This window comes from Numenius arquata, chromosome 1 (assembly GCF_964106895.1).
Source record: "Numenius arquata chromosome 1, bNumArq3.hap1.1, whole genome shotgun sequence".
Classification (NCBI taxonomy): Eukaryota; Metazoa; Chordata; class Aves; order Charadriiformes; family Scolopacidae; genus Numenius; species Numenius arquata.
The window spans coordinates 84,636,313-84,655,107 of record NC_133576.1 but is presented as its reverse complement, the minus strand read 5'-3'; the positions used below and the strand labels follow the sequence as shown (position 1 = coordinate 84,655,107).

Here is an 18,795-nt window from a genome sequence, read left to right as displayed (position 1 = left end):
GTACAACTACATTTGCTGTAGCTGGACTATAGTCTACAAGCTTTTAGCTAGAACACATCACAACACAACTGTCAGAGCCAAGCCTTCAGAATGCAGCTCCAGCCAGTTAAGGTCCCGTAAGAGCTACTCAATACAGCCAGTGGAGCTACAGAGCTATTCAAGTGACTAAATGCACATATCTGTTTTTGGAGTAGCTCACAGGTGGACATCTCCACTGCGCACTTACATCCAGGTGTCCACAATTTGGTGCTAAATTACATCCCAGATAGATATGCTACAGTACAAGATACAGGAGGTGGCAGCAGCAAAAGACATTGTAATACAGAAGGCAAAATGTTTGAATTCAGGGCCAAAAACAGAAGTCAAGTAGCCATAACAAAGTATGGCATTATTTATTGCTTAGGCTGCAGTCAGATGAATTGTTCCATCTGCTACCAAGTCACAGCAGAAGGTTACCATTCCAATCCCTTCTGCGTTGCTTGTCATTACTCCATGCTAAAGATCAGTGCTTTTTCAACTGTTTCACTGTTCCTTAGCCCTGTGCAGGGAAAGACCCAAACTAAAAAAAACCTTCCCTTTTATAAAGAAAGGGAGGGGGTGAGTCTGTTTTTAAGACAGATCATTTTCGATTGCCGGATTACACAGTGAGCAAAGAGGTCGAGGAGTAATGGTTTTAAATTGAAAGAGGGGAGATTTAAATTAGATCTTAGGAAGAAATTCTTTACTGTGAGGGTGGTGAGACACTGGAACAGGTTACCCAGGGAAGCTGTGGATGCCCCATCCCTGGCAGTGTTCAAGGCCAGGCTGGATGGGGCTTTGAGCAACCTGGTCTAGTGGGAGGCGTCCCTGCCCATGGTGGGGGGGTTGGAACTCGATGATCTATCTTTAAGGTCCCTTCCAACCCAAACCATTCTATGATTCTATATATGCAGAAGACAGTGCCATATCAAGTCACAAGCCCAATTCCAGAAATGGAATTCACTGTGATAATTTAGGTACCTCTCTGAAACCCAGGAGCTGAGTGGCCCTGGAAATAGAGCCTATGACAGCTTCCTGGTGACATGGAAGGTCATTTTTGGTGCAATAGCATAGTTGTAAAAGCACAAAATCGGACACTTGGGTTGCAAATTTTTCAGCTGCCAGGTTTTGCTCCATTGATCCTGTTGCACCAAACTGCCAGCTTGAGACAGGTCATTCTGCAACCTCCCTCTGTAACCAGGGTCACTGTGCATGCAGGAATACAGCATTCATAGGAACTAAGAAAGATTCATCATGATGAACTTCTGATGACTCATGAACTTCCTTATAGAGATGCTGCACTGGCAGGAAGGAAACCTAGGTTTGGTCAAACCTCAGCATGCCTTTTAGATGTTTCTTATCTAAAGATTATTTAATATCAAATTCATAGGCATCCCTGAAGGTGGGTTCAAAGTCAGTGTCCTGTTTCCCAGGCTCAGCCCTAAAAAGAGAGGAGGATACCATTCCAGCCAAAAGCACTAAACAAAGCCATCGCTGGCTGGGAGAGTCTTCTGTGATGCAGGAAAGAATTTAAAACTCTTTGGGAAACTTAAGAAACCAGGACTCCAACTTTGTGAGTTAGTATGAAAGGTACCATCTTCTATCTGCTATTGCTTGCATGCATTTAGTATGAAAGAATCATTCAAGGTGGAAGCAACCTCAGGACGTCTCTAGTTCAACCTCCCGCTCAAAGCAGGAGCAGCTCTGAGGCCAGACCATGTTGCTCCATGCTTTATGCAGTTGGAGCCTTGAAAATCTCCACGCATGGAGCCTGCACAACGTCCCTGGGCAACCTCTTCCTCTGCCTGACTCTCCTTATTGGTGCAAAACTTTTTCCTTGTCCTTGTATCCAGGTTAAATCTCTCTTGTTTCAACTTACACCCATTTTTGTGCTCCTCCCACCATATACCACTGTGAAGAGCTTGACTATCTTTTTGGTAAGATCCTTACAGGTACTGGAAGGCAGCTATTAAATCCTCTGTGAGCCTTCTCTTCTGCACATTGAACAAGCCCAGCTTCCTCAGCTTCTCACAGGGAGATCTCTCCTGTTAGTTCCCTGACCATCACAGCGGTCCCTCCACGGAACTCACTCCAGTTTGGTAGAGTGTTTCCTGTATCTGGGGGTCCAAAACTGGATGCAGTATTCCAGACGTGGGTTAATAAGTGCTGAGGGGAATAATCACTTCCCTCCTTCCACTGGCTGTGCTCCTGTTGTCCAGATGTTGGCCTTCTTTGGTGCCCAGGCACACTGCTGCCTCATAATCCCTCTGAGGACCAAAAACCACACACACACACACTAAGCAAACTGGTACACCCCAATTACTCTGGTGCGAAAGACACCATGATGAAGCATGTAGGTACACAAAAGAGCGTGACTGTAAGCACCGAAGCTTGACCTCAAAAAGCACATTCCTGAACTGCCCAGTTGGGGTGCCACTGACAGTTTTGTTAGAGAGATGCATAAAATCAACCGGAAAATAGTGTGTTTATGTTCCTTAGAGCTGACCTTAAAACACAAGAAAATATTTCTTTTAAAGGTCACGGTCCTCTTTGTACAGTGAAACTTTTGTATGTAGTTTATCAACTAAAGATTGCTTTTAATACAAAGCCTAAAAAACAACTTTGTGTTCCCTCACTACCCACTACTGTAAAATTGGTTTGGTCAGATAACTAATGACTTGAAATTATTAAGAAATGGGGAATTCAAAGCTAGAAGCGCCTCCCTGGAAGATATGTTTTCCCAGTCACAAGTTACTAGGCTAAACATGGAAGTCAGTGTGCCCGATTCTACAGCCTGTGATAACCACACTTCAGAAAAGTGCAACTGGTCTGAAACCTCAGAAGTCTGTAAATAACAAAAAAGCCATAGAATATACTTGTACGTCTTACGACAGAGGAAATCCAAGATCCTGCCTAACAAACACAAAATTGCAAATTTGTATTCTGCTGCATCTTGAAAAACATTCTAATAGAGAACATCTAATTGACAAAAGGTAAAGAATCACAGCACAAACCTGAATTATAGCATTTATGCTTGCAGAATACTAATATTTTACACCTTCTGGTCATGTTAATACCACGTATTAGATTTGAGCCCTGAAAGCTGCTCAAAGTAAAAAAGAAGTGAAATTTCTGAAACTTTTCCAAGATAATTTATATTAATCATCTTTTCCCAGTTCTAGCACACTACTTAATATTAAATGCTTCAAAACATAGCTTGTTTTCCCCTCTCTCTCTTTTTAATGATGGAATCCAGGAAAATGTAAAAAATGATTTTTTAAATATTCTTATCAGGCATACTTTACATGTTTATCTTAGACATTGTTAAAACATATGCATGGGTATCTCAAATTACATTACAGCCCAAAGTAAACTCTCAAAATCTAGACAGATAATAACTTTTTTGTTCTACTACAGAAATTTTACCCTAAAGAGACAAATACACAGCTCCTACTGATTTTAATGTACATTATATACATGTCGCTGAGGGCTTAAAATATTTCCCTCCTACAGAGCAAATTATTTGATTTTTCATGTCAATTCATCACAAACCTGAGTGGAGGTCTTGGTGTGCATCAAATAATTTTTGAAATCTTTCCTCTGCTTTCAAAGCCCGAATAGTCCAAAGTCCCTGGAGGGATGACGACAAGTGGGAGAACACTGGACTTCGAGCTACAAAGGGAAATGAGAGTAAGTTAGCAATAGCTGAAGGACAACATTTAATTCTTTTTGTACCACACTGATCTTTAATCCTACTACTTTATATTTAACCATACAAGCTACTGTACTGCATCCTTTTAGAATAAATATGTGATATCTTTAATCAAAGTCCTCTTACTCAATTAGAATCAGTCAAACAGCCAGGCAGATTAGTTTATACAAAAATGTCTTATGTTTTTAACAACAGCTGTCACTGCAGAAAATCTTTGAGCTTTATTAATGACATGAAGCACCCATGTTTGTTATTCTTAATGCTTAATATTTCGTATCATAGTCAAGCTAAAGTCAGACTCAAGAGTCAGATTAGGTCAGAAACACCATTAGTACGTGCATGCCAGGTCCTCCCAAAACCCAGCAACTTAGCATGTTCTTAACTAGCTTTACTTACAGATAGTTAAACTGGCATAGCTAAGGTTTATCATTATGCAAAACAGGAACTAAGCATGTAATTCACCAGCTGAGAACCAAGGCAATAAGGAAGTTATTTGCATAGCAAAAGAAAAAAATCTTTGATGGATTGTCTATAAAATACTAGCATTTCACATAATAATAAGCATGGTTCAAACTAATATAAAGTCCCGCCAAACTACATACTTGTGGATTCTAGACGTTTAATATCTCTTGAAGTGTCTAAGAAATACCGTCGAAGAAAAATGAAAAGAATAAATAGTGGAATTAAGGGTATGAGTATCCAAGGAATCACTGCCACCGCCACAGCCACCACACCAAGTATCTGTAGGAGAGTCTGCAACACAATAGGAATAAAATAAAAAAACCCTCTTTGTCAGAAGAATTTAATTTAGAACAAGTATAAAACTATTTAACACTATTGAAACACTTAAATATTTAAACATAACGACCAAATTTAACAGCGGATGCATTGTATAACATATGAGCAACATCTATTTTTAAGCAGCTTGAAGAATTTACAATTTTAATTTGACTAATTGTGCATTTTATGGTTTTCTTCTGCATTATTTGTTCTTTAAGAAATGCCTTTACAAAACGGGTTGACTGAACATTAGTGTCTTTCTTTGTGGACTATCCTGTGACTGCTGTAACAAAATAGGAGACGATTAATGAAACAGATAACTAATCTTTAACAGACACCAGCTATCTGGTCAATCAGGGATATGTTTTTTCACTCCAGGTAAAAAGAAACTGCTGAAAGACTGACTTTCAGTTGGAAGACTTGACAGTTGGAAGACCAACTTTCAACACAGGGTTGTAACTTTTTCCTAAAAGCAACTTTGTCCCATTTAAAAAGAAAACTCACTATCAAATAAAGTGAGCTTTCTCTTCTGAAGGATTGCTTTGGGAAACATTACAAATAGAAGAACTGTCATAAGAGGCTAGTTTTACCAGGTTTACTTCAGAGCACAAGATGAACAGCTGGGTTAAACCTGAATTTACTCTTAGAGAACTAGATATAATGTGGGATGAAGCTTTGCTGCTTAGGAGAATGAATCCTAGCCCAACTTTCTGAATTAAATCTCACATTTCCCGCAGACTACTTCACATCAAATTTTTAGTCTGAATACACTATGAAAAGCATTATCTGCACACAAATTTCAGAACACCAGCTGTGTGTGTATGTATATGTGCCAGGAGTCCTGGCATAATGAAGTCAGGGTGTGTCCATTTGATCCTTAAAAAGGGGGGAGGCGAGGGGAGGGAAACCCATACAAAAAGAAACCCACCTTGTACAGAAACCAGACAACCGAAATTCTAGCTCAACACTAAATTATTTTCATTTTCATCATTATTTTCATCAACACTGCATTATTTTCATTAAGAAATTCTTTAGAAATGACAATATTTTCTAAAAGGTTTCCTTTTTATGGATGGTAGAGGAGCTGCTTTCTTCATCATCACATACGATGCACAAGCAGATTACAGCTGAACTTTGTGGTTGCCTGATTTTTGGATGCCAAAAATGCATTAGTGACCACCGGGTCCTGAGAATGAGCGTCTCACAGCAAAAAGGCTTCCGTCCCTTTATCTGTGCATTGAGTTGGAAAAGTTAAGCAAGAGATGAGCTAAGGTCAGATACCAGAGAGCCACCTGGATTTTCACACACTTAAAATGGAAGTACCTATGAAACATGGCATTTCCTGTTGCGCTTCTGGTAGCCCCCCCAACACACGGTCTAAAGCCAAAAGTGAGCACAACCTTTCCCCCTACATTTGTTTTTTCTTGAGGCTTCTCTGACTTTACCCTAATTTCATCTGACCAAAGAGCAAACCCACACACCTTAGGCATTGCAACTGCATGAGTCAGCACAATGCAGTCTTCGGCTCTAGGCAAGATCTTGGCTCACGATAGAAGATTTATCAGTGTGACAGCCTTGCACCTCACAGATCCTGAAAGCACATTATAGGGTCTCATAAATCTCTTAAGGAAAATAGCTATAGGGTAGATACAGGGTAGGAGCTCTGAAGGAAGCTGCTTTACCACTACACTGCTCATCTGTGGGTTAAGGTGTTGATGGCATCAAGTTGTTTGACCTTCTAGATACATAGAGTAGATTGCAAACATTTTACCTAGATTTCATCATGAGGAGGTAAGGTGGCAGCGAGAGTGCACAGTATTTCACTTGGATCAATTATGCACAAGGTTATGTCAGCACAAAGCAAAACACAGCACCGTGACTCCTCATCAGCGCTGCCGTCAGCCCTTCCCTACCTTCTACTTCTCCGGCGTTCTTTAAAACCCTGTAAGCATATTTCGTGTTTATCATGGGATGAGGAGAAAGGAAATAAAGATTTCCGACCTCCTCCAAATTTTCTCGAGCTTGTTGTCTCTGCCAAGCCTGTCAGCCATCCACAATGTTTGCTAATTTCTGATTGCTCATCGGCAAATGGAGTTTGAAGTCCGTTCCTTCCTCTAACAACTCACTCCCAAATCTGCTTTACACACCTGCTGCCTTCCCCTTCTCCCTCCATCACCTCCCGGACAGTCACAAAAAAGCAGTTTCTGAAGTACTTCTGCCTCCTCATACCATCAGCCGCAAACCTGAAGCGAAGCGCTGAGAAAAGCTGCTTCAAGGAGAAGAATTCCGAGGAAAATAAATGCTTCTTAATAAAAAAATAAAACAGCTTGAACTGAAGTTAAAACTGAAGTTTCAGTGATGAAAATCTACAGTATGTTGCAAAGCGCTGGTGGGGGTGGGAGTGGGAGTAGAACTATTAGGATCCAGCTCATGTAAACAAAGCCTTGCTACGGCAAAAATACAGGGAAGGAAAAGATGGTTAGGGTGACTAAAGTAAAAATCTGACACCGCCTTTGGAAGGAATTTTAGATGAGCCTGCACCACCTTATCATTATAAAAATTTATGATAGGGTGGATCAGTCATGTGCGTTGTTTTTTTGGAAAACCAAACTTGCATATAAATTAACTCTTAATGAAGTAGTCTGAAAGCCAGACACAACCACTTGCAGACTGTAATCATGTAGTCACTGCGGGAGGTAAGGCAAAGGTTCCTGCTCCCGAGTTTCACAAGGGACAACTAACCTCTTCAGCTGGAGACTGCCCCAACTTCCAGTAGACTCACTGCGTGCAAGCTGGAGGACCTGAGATAATCAGCAGGCTGATGACAATGATAACACGAGTAGTCTGACCGCTCAGCAGCGAGCTGGGCATTCGGTTTGCACAGCAAGAAACGCTCAGGACTGAGGATCTAGAACCTGTCTAGCAGAATCAGCTTACGATTGAAAACTGCATCAAAAGGGCTAAGCAGGTAAGATTTCCCTACATAAAAGAAATACGGCCTATAAAACCAGTATCTTTTACTGTATTTCTTAATTCTAGCATTTAAAAGTCTTCTGTAATGACTATGCAGAAAACAATAGCCAAATTATATAAAAAAATGGAGCCGATTAATTACATTTTATAGCTATCTGCACAGTATTGGAAACAAGGTCACCTTCCACAAAAGGCAACAGATGCACAGGCCACCGAGACTGAAAAGACCTGGACAGAGAAATCTAATTTGCTTCCAAATGGAGCCACGTTGTCCAATGTCCACCTTCCAATTTGCTTCAGTTTCCCTGGAGAGAGAGACGAATCTCCCACTCACAGACTGCACACACTCTATCCCTAAACTACAGGAAAGCACGTGCTGTTTCTGTTGGAGTCACCCTCTTGCTTGCAAGAGTCCTGAAAGATTTCCCTCATGCTTTGGTCAGTCACTCCATTCACTGTGGCTTATCTTTCCTCACAAAATCTCCTGTCTTACTGGACTAAGCATACCCTCCTTTAACCCTCTGGGGAAGTGAATGCTCTGATCAGCACATTCCCTTGCGAAACATTTGCTTTCCCTTCATCTTCTGATCACCTCCATATTCATAATTCTTACAGGTGCTGAGAGTGACATCCTGGAGTTTCTATCTCCAACAGGTCTTGATCCAGGAAGAACAAGGTATTTCTGCACCTCCACCACACAATAGTAACGCATTTAATGTGAGGTAAAGAAACAATATGAAAAACCTATAAAAGTCTGGAAAAACATGGGAATTACAAGCTATAAGCCATACATACATCACAAACTATAAGCCTTTCCCTTTGCTGCAGGGGAACTATACCGTTTAAATAATGTTAGAAATCTTATGACAAATTGTAAGTCATTTGACGTCATTTAATAAAGTCGACAGGGCAAAAACGCAAAAGAAAAATTTAGAGTTCAAGATGTCTCATAAGAATGTCTACCCTTCCAACCTACAGATCGCTGCCCTTTTATACCAGTTATACCCTGAGCTCAATATTTCATGTTTGACTTAAGTACTTCTTTGAAAAAGACACCTGGGGTTCATGTAGAAGCCCATTTTGAACCCCTCAGGTCTGCTGGCACTTTCCTCCAATGGGTACTTAGAGTCCTTTATCTCCTTGTGAAAGTACCTATAAAATACCTGTCTTGTCTCTAACAAGCTTAATAGAGTCAGATCTTTGAGGTCTTCCATTTTCTTCCATAATTCAAAAAGAAGTTTTGCGCTTTTGCGGGGTTTTGTTTTTGAATGGACCTTACAATGTATTTCAGCATCTCTTATATAAAATATATGCATACAGGGCACCATGCAGTTGTGTGTCTGTGTAAGCTCCTAGCATGACTTGTGATACCAAGCCATCCACATGGGTTTGACACCTACAATATAGGAGCTACTACCATAGGAACCACACCATTCTGGACTTGCAGCTGGGGACCTGGTAGGATCTCTAATGAGCGAGTGGAGCCCAAGGGATGGGATTTGAGATTCAGAAACCTGAATGTGAGAGTCTACATATGACCTACATAGTGAAACTCCTGTCCTAGTTTAGAAGTTTAGGAAGCGATTCATCTAACCTTTAAGTGGATATCTAGTGACCCTATGATTGCATATTTCTCCAGAGTCCACTAACTGTATTGACTAGATGCCTTCTCACTACAGCAAAGTAAGCACCTAAAGCCCAACAAGCAGATACCTAAATTCTGATGACTCAATCTGCAGGCAAATCCCACCTAAGAACTGCAGTATTCCAGGACCGGTTTTACCAATATTTAAGCAGAAGTCAAACACACCTACCCTGATCCCACCTCCAACCCCTAGTCCCTGGACACCAATACGCACTCCCAAGAACTATATTAGCCCATGGACACTGCCACGAAGCCCTACTAACATAATAGCAGCAGCGGTGTATATGCTGCATATCCTGGATTTCAAGTTTGTAACCTTAGCTGCATTTATACACTCTCAGTCAGCCTCTGCTGTCTGAAGTAAAGCCAGGTGAAGAAACTACAAAACCCCACTCTGTTCATACTTGCTTGGCATCACCCTTCCTCCTCCTCCTCCCCTCCCCCTCCACTAAAATTATTTCCTCGTTGGCTCTGCCAAATAACTGCATGCACAATCAATCCCTAATCCAGTTCTGACATTTTCTTTCTCCTTGAACACTTTTTTTTTTTTTTTTTAAACACGCTTTTTCAAACCAGATTGTTTGGGCTGACTGTCCTGCAGCTCTGTTAAAGCACAACTGCACAGGCGGCTGGTTACCTGGCTCACCAGAGGACAAGTTTCCCTGGGGAAAGACATTTCAACGAGCAGATCAGAGCAATAAGCACCTCACTCGTGCCAGCTGTATCCAGAGCAGCATATTGAACCACATAGTAGATTTTTTGCATTTTTTCTTCCTTTATTACAAAAAAACTAAGAAACATCCAAACAGAAACCCTTTACTTTTGCACCGTAATCCTTGTATATAAACAGCTCTACTTCATTTCACTCAAGGTGGCCAAGTTGAGGCATGTAACTACCTTTAAACTACCTTTTTAATAAACTTTATGGATTTTCTTTCCGAACTGGTTAAAAAAAGTACATATGGCTGTTTATACTACTGCTTGCATCAAACTGTCAGGGACAGGTTTGTCTTGAGAGAAAAGGCAATGCAGACTTATGAGTACAGGAGAAAAAGCGTTGCACATAACTTCAATATTTAAAAGACATCTCAGATGTCATCCTTTTCTGAAGCAACCAGTGACAGCAGTCTTCGACAAGAATGACAGCTCTCAGTCAGTGTTAATTCAGCTTCAGGAAAATGCGCATCCACAAGAAAACTGGGAATATAAAGACAAGACAACCAGCGCACTGAAAGGGGGGGGAAAAAGGCACAGCTGGGAAAGAAATGAAAATTGTAATTTCAGATAAACCAAGTGAAAGAAAAAATTAAGAACTAAATACTGCCAGCTCTAAAAAGCTTCAAACACAGCAAGCTCGTCTTATCTTCTGCGAGACACCCTCTCCTCCTCTGAATCCTGCTATTTGCAATTAGTCGACAAGAGGTTACCTAACTAAATCCATATGTCACTGTAAATGGGCTGAATACATGTCAGATATACACAGAAACGTATTCCCAATCGCATTCTAAATGCTAGTACCTTGTATTTGTTCTTGCCTCTATAAGACAGTCTTTCTGGATCATTGTTTTTCCAAGCGAACAAGCATATATTTAGCTCCTCAGGGCAAATGTTTTCTGTGCCACCAACATGCTTATTTATTTGACTTGGCATGTATTGTGCCATTAAGTGAGAAGCCTTAATATTTGTTTGAGATCATGGCGAACTGTGTCCAATTGTTCTTTAACAAGTGACCTTATAATAAAAAGGGTGTTTTCTTTAATACATTGGCACTGCCACTATTCTGTTGTATTTCAACAGCATCCTATCATCAATAATCTCTTACCCTGCAACAAGGGGTAGAAATAGGCTTTCTGAGCACCCTGGGCCAAGAGGCTTAACTATCTTAGGTAGGTCTCCATCCCAATAGCAGTTCTCAAAAATCACAGTCTATATGTTGTCTGAGACTTCCAGATATTGATATTTTAGAAACATGCCTAATCAAGCTCTAGACTTCATGATTCTGCCAGACACTCAAAACACTCAACCTTTAGAACGCTGCATTACAGTCCTGCACCAATTTTTCTTTTTATAATAAATTACCTTCACTCATGTAAGAAGTTAGTTCCCAGGGCCCTTTGGCCACAGTAATGTTACTTCCAGCTAACACAGATTTTTCCATGGGAAAAGCAAGCTTTTATCAGAGTCAAAGCTATGCTCTCTACTTACGCATCTCCACATGCAGCTCCTGTTCATACCCACTGTAGATGGAAATCAATACTGTCACACAAAAAAGGACAGTGTCAATATCCAACTCTCCTAAATGTCCGTGGGCAAAATATTTTTCTATTTATAAGCAGTAAAAACTCGAGGAGGACCTTTAATTTGTTTTTCTCAAATGCTTTTCTTCTATTGCACCTTGTGCCCACTCGGCACTTCTGCAGAAAAGTGTTCTCAGTGATTTGTGCAGCAAGGCACAACTTTGCAATGAGGACCTATATAAAAGCAAGAGGTCTTCTTCTTGAGATTACAGTTAGTTATAACTTTATTCTGATCTTCTTATAAAAATGATACAAAAAGTTAATATGTTTTGCTTTTCAGCAGTGCTAAGTTTGTCATCTTCTCCTGTAAATGTACACAGTCCCTGGCCATGTTCTTACACTCCTCTCTTCCCAAGGGAAAAAAGGCGCACACACAAACTATTCACATAAACTATAGAGCTCTTTGTACCATGACAAATATGTTATATCTTCCTGTGGAACACCTCAGGTGCCAAGCACAATTTTACATGGTAGCTTGAGGACAGAGCATTAATCAGAGAGCGTAGAACATGCACACACACATTGCTTTGCTTTCTCCACAGCTCTTGCTAGAACCTGCCTGAAACAATATAGAAAAATGTCCGGCACCACCCAGCCCTCTCAGAGTTACTCTTCTTCTAAGGTAGCAGAAAGCATCCCTTTCCATTATATTAGTTTAGGGGGTTTGTGACTCCAATAACCCCCCCCCACCATCACAAAGTGGGTTCCCTCTGTTGGCTCTTCCACTCGCTTCAAGATTCCCAGGGCAATGCATTTTTATATCTCATCTACCAGTCCCTGCTGCCAAGTAACTGATATTTTTAAAGGAAAATAAAGAATGGCTTGACAGCTTCTGTTCCTCTGCTACCTCTTAGAAGCTGTTTCCAAAACTTTTACCCAGATATATAAGCCCAAGAGAGTCCCACTGAGCACAGACCCCGATGAAATCAAAACATTTGATTCAACAATGGGTACTTTTCTCTTTAGTGCTACTACAAATGGTGTATTTCCTACTCCATTCTTGGTCCATACGTTTAGCACTTTATCAGTAGGTGATTCACCAATATTTGTCCTCAGTCTTACCCCACTTACAACCCTTCTAAAAGCAGTTTTTCTTTCAGTGATAATTATTGCTTTCTTTCCACAGAAAGGGCACATACACATAGAACAAAAATTTAAAAATCAACAAATATCTCACTGCTTTCAGGCTATAGATTGCAGGAGACAGATCTTACAAGCTGATACAAAATGATGCAAAAAATGGATAGTAAAAAAACTGGGAGAAGGGATAGGCCTTTCGACACCCCAGTACAAAACTGTGAATGCTGGGGTACTAAACAGGGAATGGACCCCAGAAAACAGCCAGGTTCTCACGCCCTCCCCAAATAACATCTCCTGTTGCTACTGCTGGGGAAGGACCACTGGCCTAAGATGGACCACTGCTGTGACCCTGCACGGCATTATTTAGTGTTCCTATGGTCTAGCCCATTAACTTATTTACTAAAATACTGTACACTGTTCCTGTGAGGAATTCCTCTGAGCTAATGATGATGTTACCACAACCTTTTCATCCATGCTGTGCACATTTTTTCCCAGTTCTTCCAAATGTCTGGCAAAACTTTGCTTACCATAGATGCTGCTGCCCCATATGTTGCAGTTCTGCAAACTTTGTCTTTGAGCTATATGGACTTTCCTGCCTTGGGCCTCTAGTCCCTCATGGCCATAATGCCAGAGCAGCTCCACGCCCTCCCCAGGAATACCTCATTTTCAACTGCATGACCTTTTCCGCTCAGCCAAGTCTAATTGTTTTGCCAGAAGTCAATTCTGGGTCTTTCAGCAACTTTAAAAGCTTTGTGCTGCGTTTGAACTGTGAGTTCTTCTGTTAAAAAAGAGTATCCGTTTTTCAGTAACATGGCTCTTCAGCCTTACAGCAGTTACAAGCTTTTAAGCATTTTAATGTTTGTTCTTGCTTTTTAAAATACAGTATTCATATATTTATTTTTAGGTGGAATGAAGTACTACTCATATTTCTGTAAGTTCCACAGTGGCCCTCATTAAATGAAAACTACGAAAAGTACTAAGGACTACAGCATCAGCCATTCTAAGAAATAAAACTATATTTTCTTCCTTTCTGGTTGCGCTTTTTCATAGCAGACATGCAAAAAAATGCTTTTTAGCACATCTGTGTGTCGTACCCCCCCAGCTTCTCCAGAGCTTTGGCACTTCGATAGGGCTATAAAATACTACTCTCCTATTCAAAATAAACTCTTGACTCATAATTCCTTAGTACTACATTCTATTCAGTGATCACTCAGTTCCAGGAAGCTTAACAGTGGTCTGACGCTTTCAGCAAACTTATTTTAACTTATCAGCACCAGCCTCTCACCACCACCATCAGGTTTCACCCAGTTCACCCATTCTCCGCAGGTACAAAACCCAGCAGCATCTAGAGAAGCAAAATGAAACTTCCTTGGCAGAGAACAAGCATTATTTACTGTGGTAAGCACATGCTCATTCATAATTTGTTAGAAATACACTCCAAGAGCACCAGGAAGACTTTTCAGAAGTTTATTTATCACAAACCATCAACAAAGATACACTTACCAAAGTAAGTAACTGATACCAGGTCTGATCTAAAAATCCAGACTTTCCTTCAATGAGAAAAATGAAAAAAAATTTTTCTCAGGATTATGTTATGTTTAACAGAAGGATGGACAACTGAATGGGGTACCAAAGCCATCATCTTTTCGATTTTAGAAAGGAAGATCTAAAACCATTATTTTAGCGTACAAGTGACTTTCATAGTAAGAGAGGTCTGCTTATTTAAACATTAGACTGATTTCAAAATCCATAAGAAAAACAGAAAGAAAAAAGTTTTTAGGGACGTGACTGTGGAAGAAAATGCAACCACTCAGCATCCTATTTCTCCACGGTGCAAGAATAGCTATTACCAAGCCCTTGAAAGAGCCTTTCTTAACACACAGATTTTTATATTTCAAGAATGCAATCCAAATGAATCAATTTTTTAAAACAATACAAAACTACCCTGTAACGTAGATGTAACACAAAGAGGTACAAGCTTCCCAAAAACACGTGACATTCAGTTCCCAGCTGAAGTCTCATCTTTTGCTGTATAAAACTGCCCACACTGAAGCCTCTACCTTTTGAAGAACAAATTCATCTGGAGTTTTCAGATCAGCTGCAGAGTCCACCAGGCAGCCACAGTATCAGCTTCAGCACAAAAGAAGTTTTTATGTTCTGCATGAGATGCACACATAACCCTGGCAGCAAGTTTCTAAGAGATGCAGTCTTTTTTTGCTAAAGATAATTCCTTGTCCCACATGTTTGTTTTGGGCATAAATATGCATAATGATTTAACACACACACACGCCAGCTATATGCCTTAGTAATTCAAATTAATTCCAAGTTTCTCCTTCCTTCTTGAATCAAAAGTGAAATCTCCAGTCCTTTTGCTGAACAGCAAAATCCTAATTTGTTTGTAAGCACACATTGTGCTATCTGTAGTATATCAGTAGTTTAAGGCAATCTAGAAGATTTGTACTTATCACCATTTGGAACAAGATTGTTACACTCTATGACTGACAGCAGAATTAAAAGATTTCTAGCTACTGTGAAGTGTTAGAAATGTTAATGATCTTCAGAAGTCCTAAAAATAACCATCGGTTTGAGCTACAGATGTGAAAGGTTGCAATAATTCTTAAAAAGTCAGGTAAATATCTATAAATAATAATGATAAAAATTCCCAATTTGGCACAAAAAGCAGAAGTAGTACATATAGAAAGATGGACCAAAAAGAAAATGAGAAAACTGCAGAACATAAGTTCACTTGTATCTGAATATTTCTTTGTCCTCTTTCACAGGAAGAAAAGCAAACAAGAGAATACCTTCCAATAGACATAAAGAGCCCCAGACAAAAGGAATCTCTCTCTGGAACTTTTACAAATTCCACCTTAACCGAAGTTGGAGGGGGGGCACGGAAATTTCCAAACCACACAGAATAGGGGCACTGGACTTCCATACACCTATCTGTTCAAAATGCCAGAGAAATGGAGAGGAAAACTGCATCTCACAATGCTCATATGCTCCAGAAAAAGAAATTAAGAACACAGAATTCCACTAAGTGAAAGTTAGCTTTATTTTTCCATGTTCTATATTCAAAACGCTAGTAGTCTACATTTCGTTGAGAAAATGGAAAGAACAGCCCAGTAAGAAATGTATTATCTACATTTACCATACAAATGGGGAAATATAAAAGCTAAAAAGGAAGGAGTTAAGAAAAACAAGAAAAGCAGAAAAATGTTAAAGAAACACAAGAAAAGCAAGACGACAAAAAGGTAACGATATCACATTTTTCAGTATTATTTTATCTTCTTTCCCATGTTAGATAAGGTGCTAATGGTGTTAATCCTAAAATCTTATTAATATTAGGTAAATACAACCCCTGAAATATTGAAAAAGTTACATTATGTTCCCACACAAATCAGCTTTCCTACCGCAATATCTGTTGCCTTGACACTAATATGTGGAGAATGACATGCAATACCTACTCTTATGAAAATTCTACACTCTAACATGAATAGGAAAAAGAAAATGGGGTGAGGAAAAGGATTGGGCTGGATTACATACAACTGCTATAGTGAAAACAGACCTTTAGCCTTCCCCAGAAAACCGAGGTCCATATATAAACAGGGGAATACACCTATTAGCAGCGACTCCAGACTTCACACATTTTATCCTTATACACATACCATCAATCTGAGTAAACACACAGTCCACATGATGCAAGACACTCATCCTTACATTTAAAGGAATGTGATGACAGGTACAGAGTAAAGACCAGCAATAGCTTGGGCATAGATTATCTCCACTGCTGGCCACCATCAACAAGACTAATTGGCTACTGGGATTTAACAATCAAGGCATTCAAGGACAGAGGAATGAAAGGTCAATAAAGAACTGCATTATTTAGACAAGTGTCTGTGCTAAACTCACAGCTCCTGCATGTTCGTCTTGGAGACATAAGTGCAACCCAAGTCTCCTCTTCCTCCTCAACCTCCCATGCCTTTTTTTTTTTTTTGGAGGGGGGGCGGGGGGGAGAGGGGGAGGGAATGGGATGGGATGATGATGACCATGCAGGCAGCACAGAAAATGTTTTGTTTGTTTTTTAACAACACAGTCTATGACCCCTTTTTAATGCAAAGAAAATAGCAAAACAGAAAGCTCATACAAATATCAAATTACTTTAACAAAAATTAGTTTTTTTTCATAATGATCATTTTAACCTTTTCCAAAATTAGAGCTCAAAAGTAACCAATGTTACCCCAATATATACCCCTAATATTTTACTTAAAGTTTTCATTGGTCTTTCATTATGCACTAGCAAGATGCACTGTAGTATGCATCTCACAAATGTACAGTTAGAACATCAGTTCCACAGAGAAAAAGTTCCATGAGATTTCAGTAGTCAAGTGCCACCAGGCAACTCTTTTTTAAAATTTATTTATTTGTCATTTAAACCTCAGCACAGCTACAGAATCTTACGATCTAACTATCAAGCAAAACTACCAGGATTCAGCAGAAAGGAAATAAAAAGGTGTCTCCAAGATACAGGTCTGCTCGACATACCAGGCTAAAGAGAATATGCTGACATTTAAAAAAGATCCCACCTCCGGTTGTTGTCTCACAACATATTTATGATCATATTTTAAACACACACATGCAAACACACAAAAAGAACTATTCTTTAATGAATCAAAACATCTCTTAAAACTCACACATGCATACATACAAAACCTGGCTAAACTGGAAAAAACAACACAACAAACCCCCCAGAACCCCACCTCTCACAGAAATCACAAAATAACAACGTCATTGTTAAACTAAAAGATCCTGGAATTCCTTCTACACACTTTCCCTGACATCTTCACACAATAAAATGCAGGGGTCAGTGGTACTGAAACAAGGAATGGCAGTTCCACTCTTGTGCACATACGAAAGCAAGTGACCCAAGCTATTATTCCAGTCTGAGGCACTTTTTGTTCCTAATATCCAGATGCAGCAGCTTTTTTTTTTTTCTTTTTTCCTTTTTTTTTTTTTTTTGGTAAAGAAATGACTGTGGACACCTCCTTCACATTTTCCTTTTCTTCAGCATTTTCACTTCATAAAGCTGCAGTCAATGTGTTTTGTGTGTGGCGAGAAGGGAATGGCACATTCAGTGGTGGTCTCAGCCACAGCCTACATTGGTGGCTCAAGTAGTCTCAGGATTAGGTCTTTGTGTGCGATGAAAGGATATGAAAAGTCAGTTATTTAAGCTCAGTCAAGCTGTTGATTTTGGGGAGGAAAAAGGTTTTGCAATTCAGTTTTCCTCAATAAATCACTGCCCTTTTCCAAGGGCAGCTGCAGATAGTTCACATGTTCGCAGTGTTCTCCAGAAACAAAACAGATCATGACTTTTTTTCCCCCCTCAATCCAACATAGGGTAAGAAATCAAAATGAAAGGGCCATCACATTGTTACTAAAATTCACTAGAAAATAAAGCAGAAAATCAACTCTGTTAACAGGTAACAGGATCACTGAAGAATTAAAATCGCAAGGAACTACAGAGAAAACAGTCCCTTTAAAACTTATCATAATAATTAACAAAACCAAAAGAAAGTCTGAAATATATTTCACCATCCTTTGTATTCAATCAGTTTATAAATAAAATTTTCAACCAGCAGTTTTTCAGTTTGAGTACTCATCGTGCATCACCTGAGAGCACAGTTTAATGGTGTTAAGCTTCTGCAGAACTATCTCAAGTCAAAGTGAGATTCGGGTACTAAAACCAAGCCTTTGATGAGCTCTCAAAAATATAGCATCCAAAATACTGGCCACTTAGGAATATCTGGGCTAATGTGTATAAAACACTATTAAATAGATTGGATTCTTAATTCCTAATATGTCCTCATTAAATTCTTTTATTCTATTCCTTGGCTGACCTTTTCCCAAATTAGTACAGTGTATTTTATTAGTGCTGCATTGAGCTAGACATTGTTATGCATTTTAACCACGGCATTTTAAACTACAAGCCCCACATCTACCAGGGAAGTCCACATCAACAGAACCTTGTACTCCCACTGAGCTTAAGGCAGAAGAAAGAACTACAGTTGGTTATAACACTGAGTAAATCAGCTGGTATTTTCAGAGGAGCCTAAGAAAATTAAGTAACAAAATCCCAGTCATTTTAAATGGCACCTGACTTCCTTAAGTCCCTGTGAACTTATTTATAGGATGATCAAGTTCATACGAACTAAAGAAAGCATTTCTGCAATTATTTGTGTTTGGGTAGCTCTTTGAGGCTGCTGTCAAGCCTGCCCTCTGATTGAACTAAT

The 18,795-nt window shown here is 39.6% G+C and overlaps 1 protein-coding gene across 2 annotated transcripts in view; it reads right to left on the bottom strand.

Annotated features, from left to right (window-relative positions):
• ABCC4 (ATP binding cassette subfamily C member 4 (PEL blood group)) overlaps positions 1-18,795 on the bottom strand; it is a 151,467-nt gene that overhangs the window by 40,363 nt on the left and 92,309 nt on the right. For both annotated transcript variants that reach the window (XM_074168923.1, XM_074168932.1), the window contains exons 21-22: positions 4,333-4,483; positions 3,571-3,690 (exon numbers count right to left, since the gene is read on the bottom strand). In XM_074168923.1, the coding sequence (XP_074025024.1) occupies positions 3,571-3,690; positions 4,333-4,483 (271 nt within the window). The remainder of the gene's footprint in view (positions 1-3,570; positions 3,691-4,332; positions 4,484-18,795) is intronic.